Below are 11,183 nucleotides of genomic sequence, written 5' to 3' on the forward strand. Positions count from 1 at the left end.
ACAGTCTCTGCCCTGAAGCCCTCACTAAGAATACAGAAGAGGAGGCCAAGCTAATGAGTCCATAACTGGGGTGAAATGGAAACAAAAAATTCTCAGCTAAGATCAAAAGCAGAAGTAGAAAAAGAAGGGAATAGAGAAATCATAGGACAAGTAGAAAACAACATAGCAATAATGTAAACATATCATGTATATGTATATAGATGGATATAGAGATAGAGATAGAGATAGAGATAGAGATAGAGATAGAGATAGAGATAGAGATAGAGATATAGAGATGGAGATAGAGATGTATGTATATATATATATATATATAAAAAGCTAGCAACCTTAATGCCGTCACAACCAGAATGACCAAAGACCAGAACACCGTGGCCCCTCGCCCAGGCCGCCTCGCCCTCAAGTGGAGACCCCCCCCCACCTAGATATGGGGCCCCCATCAGGGCAGGCCAGCCTGTCCCCACCCATGCACCAGGCCTCTATTCCTATATAATAAAAGGGTAATATGCAAATTGACCTTAAAGGTGGAACGACCAGAACAACTGCTGGACCAGTCACTACTGAGGTACCCTGACCACCTCTGGGTCCCTTTCCCGGGCCGGCAGGCTCTGATCGCCTGATGGCGAATGGGAAACAGGGGTCGGTGGCGGGGGATGCGGGCAGCGCCAGGCCAAGGCCCCCACCCCGCCGATCGCCCCACACACAGTGGGCAACCTGTGGTGGGGCGGAGCCTATGAGCAGGCGGGAACAGCTGACCTCTCAGTCCCTTCCCCTGGCCGTCAGGCACCGATCACCCGATGGCCAGTGGGTGGCAGTGGGGGATGGGGCCAGCTGTGGGCAGCTGGGGAAGATGGCCCTGATCGCAGGCCAGGCCCAGGGACTGTACCTGCACACAAATTTTGTGCACTGGGCCTCTAGTATAGAGATACAAAGATAAAGATATAGAGATAGAGATAGGGAGAGAGAGTTATAGTTAGATTAATGTAAATGGTCCAAGTTCCCCAATAGCAGTGAGAGCCACCATTTATTGATTCCAACTTGGTACGCGGCATGTTAAACAATTTCAACTCATTATTTCGCACAACTGCCTGCTAGGTGGGTTTCACTTCCCACGCCTTTCCGACAAGCACACGGTGTTTGCCCAAACCCACGGCGGCTGACCTCCTACAGGTGTTTCTCCTCCCGGGACAGCGCTGTGGCCGGGGAGCCACACGCCCAGCACCGTCCATGGGAACCTGAGCATGAGCGCTGACCAGGGGACAGAGCTGCTTCTGACCTGGTGCCCGGGGACCCGCTCTACAACATCGGACAAGCCTGCCACACCTCGTCCTCCATCCCATCCACATCCCTGGGTTCTCACAAGAACGAAATGTGTGGGCAAGTGCCGGGAGCAGAGCCACCCCGACCCCCGACATGCTGGCCTGGGGCAGTGGGGCGCTGGCTACAATGACCCTGGGGGTCCGTGGGCACAGCCCGTTCTCTTCCACTGTCAGGTGGGCGGCGGGAGCCTGTCACGTCCCTGAGCCAGGACTCTGTCCCTTTGTTCGGCTACACAACCTGCCTCCTCTCGAAGCCCTGAAGGAAGATGGAAGCAAACCCCCAGCTCCTGGGGGAGGGAGGCCCAGAGCTGGAAACGCCCTCACACCCCCCTGCCTGCCTTCTGTGGGGGGCCCAGCCCCTGCGGACCCTGGAAGTGAGCTGGGCCTGGCATGGCGGCGACAGGCAGGCACTTCGAGGGGTGGCAGAGTGTGGGGCCGGGTGTGGCGGGCCCTCCTCGTCCCGGGCCCTCCTCAGTGGTGCACACAGTACAGCTGGACGGTGCCGCTGACCCGCAGCTCCCGCAGCCGCTCCAGGACCTGCCGGCCCAGGCTGGTGGCACCCAGGCCCTGCCCGTTGAGCGCCAGCTTCAGCCCTCCCTCCTGGCACAGCAGCAGCACCTGGCAAAGGAGGGCGTGAGGCCCGCGGGCTTCCTGGCGGGCCCTCCGCTGCCTGCCTGGGGCCCACCCAGCGAGCCCCCCTCCCCTCCACGGGCCCATGGGGCACCCAGTGCTGCCCCCGGACAGAACGAGGGCCCCGCTGGCCACCAGCCCTCCCACCGGGATCTCAGCTCGGGGCCTCAGTTCCAGCAGCTGTCCCAGGCGCTGCTGCCCTCGGACGCTGGTGCCAGGCCCGCCCCGGCCCATGGGGCCCCTGGCCACAGTGCGGGGTGGAGAGCCCTGGCATGGAGGTCCCCCCGGGACGCACCCCTGCTCAGTGTCCCGGGTGGGCGTGCTTGGCTCTGACCCACCTCGAAGAACCGCTGGGGGTAGAAGAGGAAGGGGGCCAAGATCAGCTGCTTCCGCCCCCAGGGCGACACCCACGCCAGCGTCCTGTCTGCGAAGGAGGCCCTGAGAGCCACGGGGACACGCGCGGCCTCGTCCACCAGGCTCAGCGTGAAGCTGCGGGCAGGAGCGGAGAAGGGGCTCAGCCTCCGGAGCCCCGGCCCTGGCGCCCCGACGCATCCAGGCTGCGGCTGCCGGGCCCTGAGGGGAGGGCGGCGGCTGGAAGATTGGACGGGTCCCGCCCCCAGAAAGCATCTCTGGGCCCCTGACAGCACAAGTGAAGCGCCTGTGGAACCCCACACAGAGACTGGACCCCCTCGTGGCCACTCATGGGCTGCAGTGAGCCTCAGTTTCCCCTCCTCGAAACGGGGAGAATGGCGACGTTAGCGAGGGCCAGCGCTGCCTGAGGGCGTGAGCCAGGTACTGTTTACGTGTTTTGCAAACGGCGCAGGGGTTAGAGTGAGGCTGCCTGGGTTCAGCTCTGCCTCGGCCTCTCTCCAGTCCCCGGGCCCTGGGCAAGTCAGTGGCTCTGTGCCTCAGTTTCCCCATCTGTAATGTGGGAACGGCAGTACTGAGCAGAATTAAATGAGTTAACACATTTAACTCAAAGTGCTCAGAGCCACAGCTGCTGTACAACAAGCACTCAAATTACACCTATAGTTTAAAAAACACTATAAATGTTAAAATACTGTACCAGACCTCTCAGGGCACTGCGAGGAACAGAGGAACGTGTCTGACACGTAGCAAGTACCTGGCACACAGTAGGTGCTTTGTAGATGCAGCCTTGGCTTTTCTGGTCCTGTCCCGGGGTGTGTCGGCCCATTTTTCAGAGGCAAACGGGAGGGTAGAGGACTTCCCTGCTACTAGGAACAGCCGCGGGGCTTCCCGCGGGATGTGCACCAGGATTCAGGACTCGGGGGGCGGGGGGTGTCTTTCTGTCAGGACAGCCAGGTTCTGTCCCAAAGTCACTTTCTTTGAAACAGCAGCCCGACACTGTTGGGAGCCCTCGGCAGGAAGTGGCTGGGAGTGGAGAGGGGCCTCGGGCTCAGAGGGCATGGAGCCCGGGAAGGGCCTGCCTGGGGGGCCTTTCAGGGAATCCCTTCTGGAACCTGTTCTGGCGGACGCTCCATCCATGTGCAGCTTTGGGAAGAGGACGGCAAGGACTCGACGCCGGGCAGAAGCTTGAAGGCGGGGACCCTGGAGAGGGGCCTGCAGGGAGCCTCCAGCCGCAGTGGCCGGGAGCTGGCCAGCCCCCCCACCCCCGTGTCCCCCTTCAGCCCTGCCCAGCACAGCCAATGCGTACTGACTCCCTCCGGAGGCCCGGGGAGCTCTGGGGGAGCTCTCTGAGGCTGCCGCCGAACCCCCAGATCCTCAGTGCTTGGGGGATGGGTCAGAGGAGGAGGACACCCTTCCAGGGCACATGAGGCCCGCGCTCTCACATGCTCGCCCCGTTTGTCCCAGGCCAGCCACAGCAGCTTTCCGAAAACCAGCGACAGCGGCCGTGGCGGCGTTGCCTGCAGCCACTGTGTTGAGCCTGGGTGTGGGAGGCCCCGGCCCCGGCGGCCTGTACAAGTGCTCTGGCTGGTCCGCGCTACCCTTCCACTCTCCAGTCATTCCCTGTCCCGCAGCTGCGAGCGTTTGTGTAAGAGATGGCTCCCACGCCCTGACCGGTTTGGCTCAGTGGATAGAGCGTCGGCCTGCGGACTGAGGGGTCCCGGGTTCGATTCCGGTCAAGGGCATGTACCTCGGTTGCGGGCACATCCCCAGTGGGAGATGTGCAGGAGGCAGCTGATGGATGTTTCTCTCTCATCGATGTTTCTAAGTCTCTGTCCCTCTCCCTTCCTCTCTGTAAAAAAATCAATAAAATATATTTTAAAAAAAAAAGAGAGAGAGATGGCTCCCAGCTTCTCCTTCAGAATGACCTGATCTGTCATGCACGGTCTCTGGACACATGCTCTCCACTCCCCCGCTCCCCAGCCTGCTTCTGCCACCTGTCAGGCCTCAGAGGGCCTGTGGATTCATGGCCTGGCGACAGAGCAGCTAAATCACTCGCCCTGTCACTCATAACCGCGGGACTCGGAGCTAGACTAGGAGCCTGGTCTCAGGCCTCCACGTTTTGGGGGGACAGGGAGGGTGTTCTTTATCCCTGGGAACCATTCCCTATATGGTTGGAATTATTTCTCTTTTTTTTCCTGGTGGGAAACTTGGGACCTCTGACACAGAGGTGTGGGACCTGCCCAGGCCACCCGGTGTCGGAGGCAAAATCAGGAGCCCAGCCCAGCCCAGCCTGGCTCTGAGGTCCGTGCTGTCCAGGGCTGGAGCAGGAGGGCAGGGTTGAGTGAGGTTAGTGACCTCAAACACAGTCACAGAGCCAGCAGGAGAGTGGGAGCACCGAGGCGGTCCCCCCACTCCCCCGCCCCTCCTCCTCGGGAAATCGGATACGCAGCAGCACCGTGGAACACCAGCTGTGCCTGGCACAATTAGGAGCCTTCACACCGCCCTGAAGTCAGCCCTGTTATTACCCCTTTCATAGGCACAGAAGCTGAGGCTAGAAAGGGAAAGGAATGCCTTGAAGTGGCAGAGGTAGTAACTATGAGTCAAACCCAGGAGGCAGCGTGGCCCGAAAACCAGGGAATCCAATGCGATTCCAGGGACAGGAAACGAGGAGGCAGGGTTGGGGATGGAGCACGAGTGCCCCCAGGGGGAGCAGTTAGGCAGCTACGTGTCCCTCCAGGTCCCCACTCCCGGCGCCAGGCCTCCTCTCTGGGGCCGCCCGCTGTGTTTCCTACACCTGCTGTGTCGCCGCCGCTGGAGGTCGCATCCTCTGGGGTCTCAGCCCGCGCCTCTCCAGGGCCTGTCCCGAGCCCCCAGGCAGGGCCTGCGATGAGCGGCCTGGAAGATACTCCCAGAACTGGGGCTGCTGGGGCGGCGAAGGCAGCTGGGTCCTGGCCCCAGTCCCAGCCTCCTTGTGCAAGCCCTGCCACCCTGACCAGCTGACTCCTCTGTCCGCTCGTCTGTAAAACGGGGTTAAATGGCGGCTTTGGAGACTAAAGCAAATGCGTGTAAAGCTGGTGCCTGGCCTGGCGCAGGGATGCCCTCCCTCCTCCGTCCTGTACTTACTCCTTGGGCTCCGGCAAGACCAGCCCCCGCAGCACGATGACCTGTCCCGGCCAGAGACCCCGGGGAAGGGGGCGTGAGCAGGGCACCTCCTGAAGGAACATGGGAGGTGACTGAGGGGACTCACAAGGGGCTCAGGGAGGGCAGCTTCCCCCAGGAGCACTTTGGGGGGCACCCTCAGGGGCGGGGGGCCCTGGAGCAGGTAAGTCTCTGCCTCGAGGCCTGCAGGTGGGGGGACTCGGCTCTGCCCGTTATCAGACACCCTCTGCAGGCCTGGCCTCTCCCTGCCTTTCCAGGCTGAGCTCGCTGCCACTGTGCTGCGGGCACCACTATGCCCCCCATCCCGCACCCCAAACTGTAACGGCCCGTTCCTTGGGCAGCCTCCCACCAGCCTGTGAGCTGGGGGCCTGGGACTGGCTTGTCCCTCTGTCCTAGAGCCCGGCCTGGAGAGGATCCAGTAACCATAACCGTGAGCAGAATAAAGTCAAGGTCAAGGGGAGCCGGAGCAGCCTGCCACTGCCCACACCTGCACTTCTCTCTGGAGGGAGGGAGAACCCTGGGGGGGACAGGGGAGGGGGCGGCATTTCCCGCCAGGTGGGGGCCTCCTACCCCTGAGGGGCAGGTGAGGGCTGGGGGCGCTCACTCACCATCCTGGGGCTCCCCAGCAGGAAGGGCTGTCAAGGAAAGAAGAGGGACGTGGAGGTCAGGCGGGGTTTGCTCAGTGAAAGGGAGACTCTGGACATTATCGTGAAAAACGGGGGGTCAGTGGGGTTTGTCTCAGAGACAGTACAGGTGAGTGAGTGGGGCCCCGGTGGGACCCTCGTGAATTCAGACAGATGCCAGCTCTGGAAACGGGGCAGAGGGTCTGTCCCTCACTCACCAGGCGGCCATGGCAATACCTGCGCCTCCTCCCCCGCCGCCCTGCAGGCCAGCCCAGCCCAGCCACCTCCCTCGTGGGCTGTGGGAATCGGAAGTTCCCATCTACAGGGACCTTCTGCTATGAATGCGGGGCCTTCCCGTTCAGGGCACCCCTCCCCCATCCTCCTCCCAAGCTGGCCCAGGAGAGGAGCTGGGCGCTGGGCCAGGCCAGGCCAGGCTCTCCAGGGACCAAGGCAGAGCTAGTCGTATCCATGGCAACCATGCAGCAAGGGAGGAACAGCTGGGCCTGTGCCAGGGGACCACAGCCCAGCAGGTGAGGGGCAGGTCACGTGGGGAAGGGAAAATGGGGGCTCGGCTCCTGTGTCTGGGACAAGGGCCCACCTTGCTCCCAAGAGACTCACGTGTCCAACTGGATACTCGCTGCTGCCCTCTGGGAACGGCTGTTGGGAAAGAGAAAAGGCAACCCCGGGGTTCAGGGCTGCTGCCCGCCCCGGGGCCATCTGGCTGCTGTGCCTGCTTGGGCAGATGCTGGGCCCGGATGGGGGCCTTGAGCGCTGCCCACAGGCCTGGACAGTGGTGCTCAGAGCTGGCCTTGCGGGTTCCTGGGCTCCATCTCAGACTTGGAATCAGAATCTCTGGTCTTGGCCCCGAGAAACCTGCCTTTTAATCTGCCCCTCGGGGGCGTGACACTGCCAGCCGCTATGTCTGGGCCCCTCGGCCCCTCCTCTCCAAGTGACTCGCCTTCCAGCCACCACTCCCCGTGTTGACCAGACCCCATGCCCAGCGCAGACTTCCGTCCCCGGCTCCCGGGCCCCTCCTGTCGTCACCTTCTCCTGCCCTCACCTCACTCATGCCCGGCACCTCCGCGAACCCCTCCACCTTGGTCACAGCTGCTGCGACAGGGCTTGTCTGGGGCGGGCGGGGGTCCCAGGAGGTCAGAGGCCACTGCCACGCCCGCCCTGGCCCCACGGGAACTTACGTTGATGTTCAGGAATCCAACAGCCTTCACCAGGATGTCCCCGAATATGCCCAGGGTGTCCACGCGGGACAGCGGGAGCCGGTAGCGGTAGTGGAGGAAGTGCCGGCCGTTCACGCTCACCTGCAGGCGCGGGGCCACCTCAGCACAGCTCGCATCAGGCTCCGGGCCCGGGCACTTGGAGCCGGGCTTGGCAGCTCCTTGGTCCTCTGGGTACCTCCCCTCCCCCATCCCCTTGAACACAGTGCCGTGGGGGACTCCGCAGAGGAAGGACGGACGGAAGGACGCCCGTTCTAGGGCCCGGTGCCCACGCACTCACCTTCATGTCCTCGTGTCCAAAGAGGAAGAGGATGCGGAAGCTGGCTCCCCGGCGCAGGGCCAGGCGGGGCCACCGGGCCTCGGCCTGCCAGCGCCCGGCCTGCAGGGTGTTGCAGATGGCGTGCGGCTGGGTGGTGTGGAAGCGAGGGTTGAAGTGGATGGCGATGTCGGGCGGGGGGTGCAGGCTGCAGCCGCACTGGAAGTCCACTTGGAACCTGTGGGCGGCGAGGCTCCGAAGGGCACTCCGCTCAGCGGCCCCGGAGGCCCCGAAGGCAGAGAAGAGCCCCCCCTCCATCCTCCGGGGCTGAGCCCGCACCCCGGGGGGCACCCCTACCTGCGTGCATCTAGCGGGACCTCGCCCTGCAGCATGACCATCTTGCCGGCGCGTAAGCCGCCGAAAATGGTTGTGACATAAGGAACCACCTGGACGAGGGGAGAAACCCGCCCTGACGTGGTTGGAGAAGAGGCCGAGGGACCCCATATCCCACGGGTGGGGAAGGGAGAAGAACGAGAAAATTCGGGTCTCCCGCCCCAAGCAGCTGGGGGAATTAGTTTCCTCTGGAATGTGGTCTTCTACCCACTCCCCTTTCCTGGACCTCCACCTGTGGAAGCCACACTGCCCTGGAGAAGCCAAATTCAGCTCCTCTGCCCCCATCCACGCCCCCAGCGTAGGCCCAGCCCCTCCCCCAGCCCCTAGGGCGCAGCAGTGCCCCAGGGAGGCCCGCTGCCCACTGCTTGCACCCTGGCCTCCAGGAGTCGCCTAGTGAGGCTACCTGAGGACTGTTCCCTGGTCAGAGCCTGGGACCTGGGAGACAGGAGGATGGACAGGTGGGGACCTGAGCGTGGCCCCTGATCTGGACGCCTGGACAGGTACCTGACAATGGCCTCGAAGCTGCCTGGCAGCCATAAAACACAGCGCACTCTTCACAGCTCCCTGCCTTCTCCGGGCTGCCTCCTCCCTCTCCCTGTGCCCCGGGACCTTGACCTTCGAGGCTCCTGACATCTCTGACAGTTTCTCTGGCACCTTCTCAAGCACCAACCCTTTAGTGTCTGGATTGTTTCTCCCCTCCCCATGCTCCAGAACACTAGGCTGGTTTGGCGAGCGTGGCCCTTGCCGGCTGGCTCACGGCGCCATGTGGCTGGCTGGCCATGGGAGGCACAAGGCCCTCAAAGCCGCAGCCCCGCCTCTCCCTTCTGTAGGCACAGTGCCCGGCTTGGCACAGCGTGGGCTCTGAACAGGTGTCTGCGGCAGGTACACAGCGGGCAGGGTCACAGGACCAGCCTTCACACGGTCTCCCCACCCCCAGCAGCCTCCAGGAGCCCCAACCACCTGGACCAGGGGTCGCCAGCCTTCCGGACCTCACGGACTACCGGCTGGCGGCCGCTGACCCGGATGGAGCCCAGACCCCACGGCTCTGCCCGCCGGGTGGGAGCTGCAGCTGGAAAGCAAGGAGGGGCTGTAGCGGGGGGCAGCGGCTTCCCCCTGTTACTAGCGCCTGGAGAGATGTGGGGGGTCTGGAAGCCAGAGCACCCACAGCTCGGCTGGGCTGAGCTCCACGTCCCTCCACTCCCCAGGCTCCAGGCTTGGCCTGTGAGTAACAGCTGCTGCGGCTCTTGTGAGAGAAGAGGCCACGTGAAGAGAAAGGGCTCGGTGCTGCCCCCCAGTGGAGGGTGCCGTCGCCTGCGGGCTCAGCCTTCCACAGCACGGCCAGGCTCCCGCAAATCCTTGGGGACACAGCGGGAGGAGGCAGCCAGGAAGCCCGCCCCATCCCTTAGGACTCCCTGCCAGGTGCTCAGGGTCCCCCCAAAGTCCCCCCAATGATACTACTCACTCTCCCAGGCCCTCCTGGTCACCCACTCCCCGAGATGCTCCTACTCACAGCTCTACTGCTTTTTAAATGCAAGCTCAACAGTCACTCACACCCAAATGGGAACAGCTGGCCGGCACTGTGCTCAGCTCAGGAGGACCTTCCGGAGCTGGAGGGCAGGTGCAGGGGAAGCCGCCGGCCAGCTGCGGGCTGCGTCCCTCCCTCCCACCACCTGGAGGCGGCCCAGCCGGATGGGAGACGGCTGCTCACCGGGTGGAAGACAGGCGGCTGCAGGATGAAGGTGTCAGGAAGCGGGTCCAGTTTTTCTGCCGGTGACATGGGTGGTGGGGCGCCTCCAACAGGAGCCGCTGGTCCCGATTCCAGGAGCCCGGCCCGCTGGCTGACTCACCTTCCCAGCTGGGATCCTAAGCCCTGGGGCAGCGTGTCCAGCTGCTGGTCCTAACGCTGCTGGGAGCTGGCCTGGGAGGGCATGGGCCACCCACTCCTGGTGCCACACCCGCGCCCCAGCCCCACCAGCTGGACTGGGCTGTCCGGGTAGGAAACTCACACTAACTCACCAACCAACTGACCGGCTGCCCCTCTGGGCCTGCAGCACCGGGCCAGCTGTCACAGAGCAGAGCGGGGTGAAGGGGCAGAGGCTGGCTCCTGGGGGCCAGGGAGGTTGTGGTTTCCAGGCCTGCCCCCTGAGCCCTCCCGGGTCAGAGGCAGGCTGGTGGCCCCGCCCCCAGCTCCCCAGCTTCCAGGACACCTTGGCCTGGCTTCCCATTCCCTCCTCCCCTCCCGTACTCCCCACAAGAGGTTCTCCTCTCTCCCTCGTGCCCTTGCCCTTTTCTCCATTTTTCTCAGTTTTGTAAGTTGTATCGTTCCCTGGGGCTCCATTTCAGCATTGGCTGGAAATGCCAGGGCCCAGCTGGTTCCCCAAGAAAGTAGGGGAGGGGGGGAGGAAGGGGCAGGAAGGGAGGAGGGCCCCTTCAAGTTCAGAAAAGGCAGCGTCGCACAGTGAAAGGCACAACACGCCCAAGGGGACCTGGGTTCTCGCTCAGCCACTGAGCTACATGCTGGGTGCCCCGGGACAAGCCATGTCCCTCTGGTCGTCTGTATGTAGAAGGGCGACCACAGCCGTGTGTGTGTGTGTGTGTGTGTGTGTGTTTCCTGGGGAGGTCTGTGTCTGGGGGTGCACTCAGACACCTGCATTTTCATCAAGCTCCCCCATGACCCTTTAGAACAGTGGTTCTCAACCTTCTGGCCCTTTAAATACAGTTCCTCATGTTGTGACCCAACCATAAAATTATCTTCGTTGCTACTTCATAACTGTAATGTTGCTACTGTTATGAATCGTAATGTAAATATCTAATATGCAGGATGGTCTTAGGCGACCCCTGTGAAAGGGTCGTTCAACCGCCAAAGGGATCGCAACCCGCAGGTTGAGAACCGCTTCTTTAGACAGTGGCGTCCAGTTACGGTTTGAATCCCAGCAAGGCTTTCCCTGTAAAAAGCAGCACAGCTGTTCACCTTTACCCTGAGTTGGGAGGTCCCAGGATCTGCCCAGTGTCAGACTTGGCAGCAGGGAATTCATGGCCGCACCGGGCTGGGCAGAGGCTCAAGTGCAGCGGGTGCCGGGGAAGGGCCAGGGCTATGTTGAAGGAGGGCGAGTGGATGGGCTGTGGGGGAGGGGAAGGCATCTCAGCTGCCAGGCAAGGACGGCACCGGCATCAGCAGCAGCATCAGCAGCAGCTAAAAGCTTGT

General features: G+C 62.6%; 1 protein-coding gene across 2 annotated transcripts; it reads right to left on the reverse strand.

The window, feature by feature from the left end:
• Window positions 1-1,002: 1,002 nt before the first annotated feature.
• LGALS12 (galectin 12) lies at window positions 1,003-10,728 on the reverse strand. 2 transcript variants are annotated; one of them, XM_036295926.1, is made up of 10 exons: window positions 9,826-10,728; window positions 9,687-9,742; window positions 7,943-8,031; window positions 7,610-7,823; window positions 7,294-7,413; window positions 6,716-6,754; window positions 6,083-6,109; window positions 5,439-5,527; window positions 2,285-2,435; window positions 1,003-1,934 (listed from the first exon to the last, which is right to left on the reverse strand). In XM_036295926.1, exons 3-10 carry the CDS (start codon window positions 7,981-7,983, stop codon window positions 1,788-1,790), a joined length of 828 nt encoding a protein of 275 aa, XP_036151819.1. In that variant the 5' UTR covers window positions 7,984-8,031; window positions 9,687-9,742; window positions 9,826-10,728; the 3' UTR covers window positions 1,003-1,787. The 2 variants fall into 2 exon arrangements, with proteins under 2 accessions (XP_036151819.1, XP_036151818.1); XM_036295925.1 differs by having other exon boundaries at window positions 9,687-10,728.
• Window positions 10,729-11,183: the final 455 nt, after the last annotated feature.

The sequence above is a fragment of the Myotis myotis genome, unplaced genomic scaffold (assembly GCF_014108235.1).
Source record: "Myotis myotis isolate mMyoMyo1 unplaced genomic scaffold, mMyoMyo1.p scaffold_m19_p_27, whole genome shotgun sequence".
Taxonomy (NCBI): Eukaryota; Metazoa; Chordata; class Mammalia; order Chiroptera; family Vespertilionidae; genus Myotis; species Myotis myotis.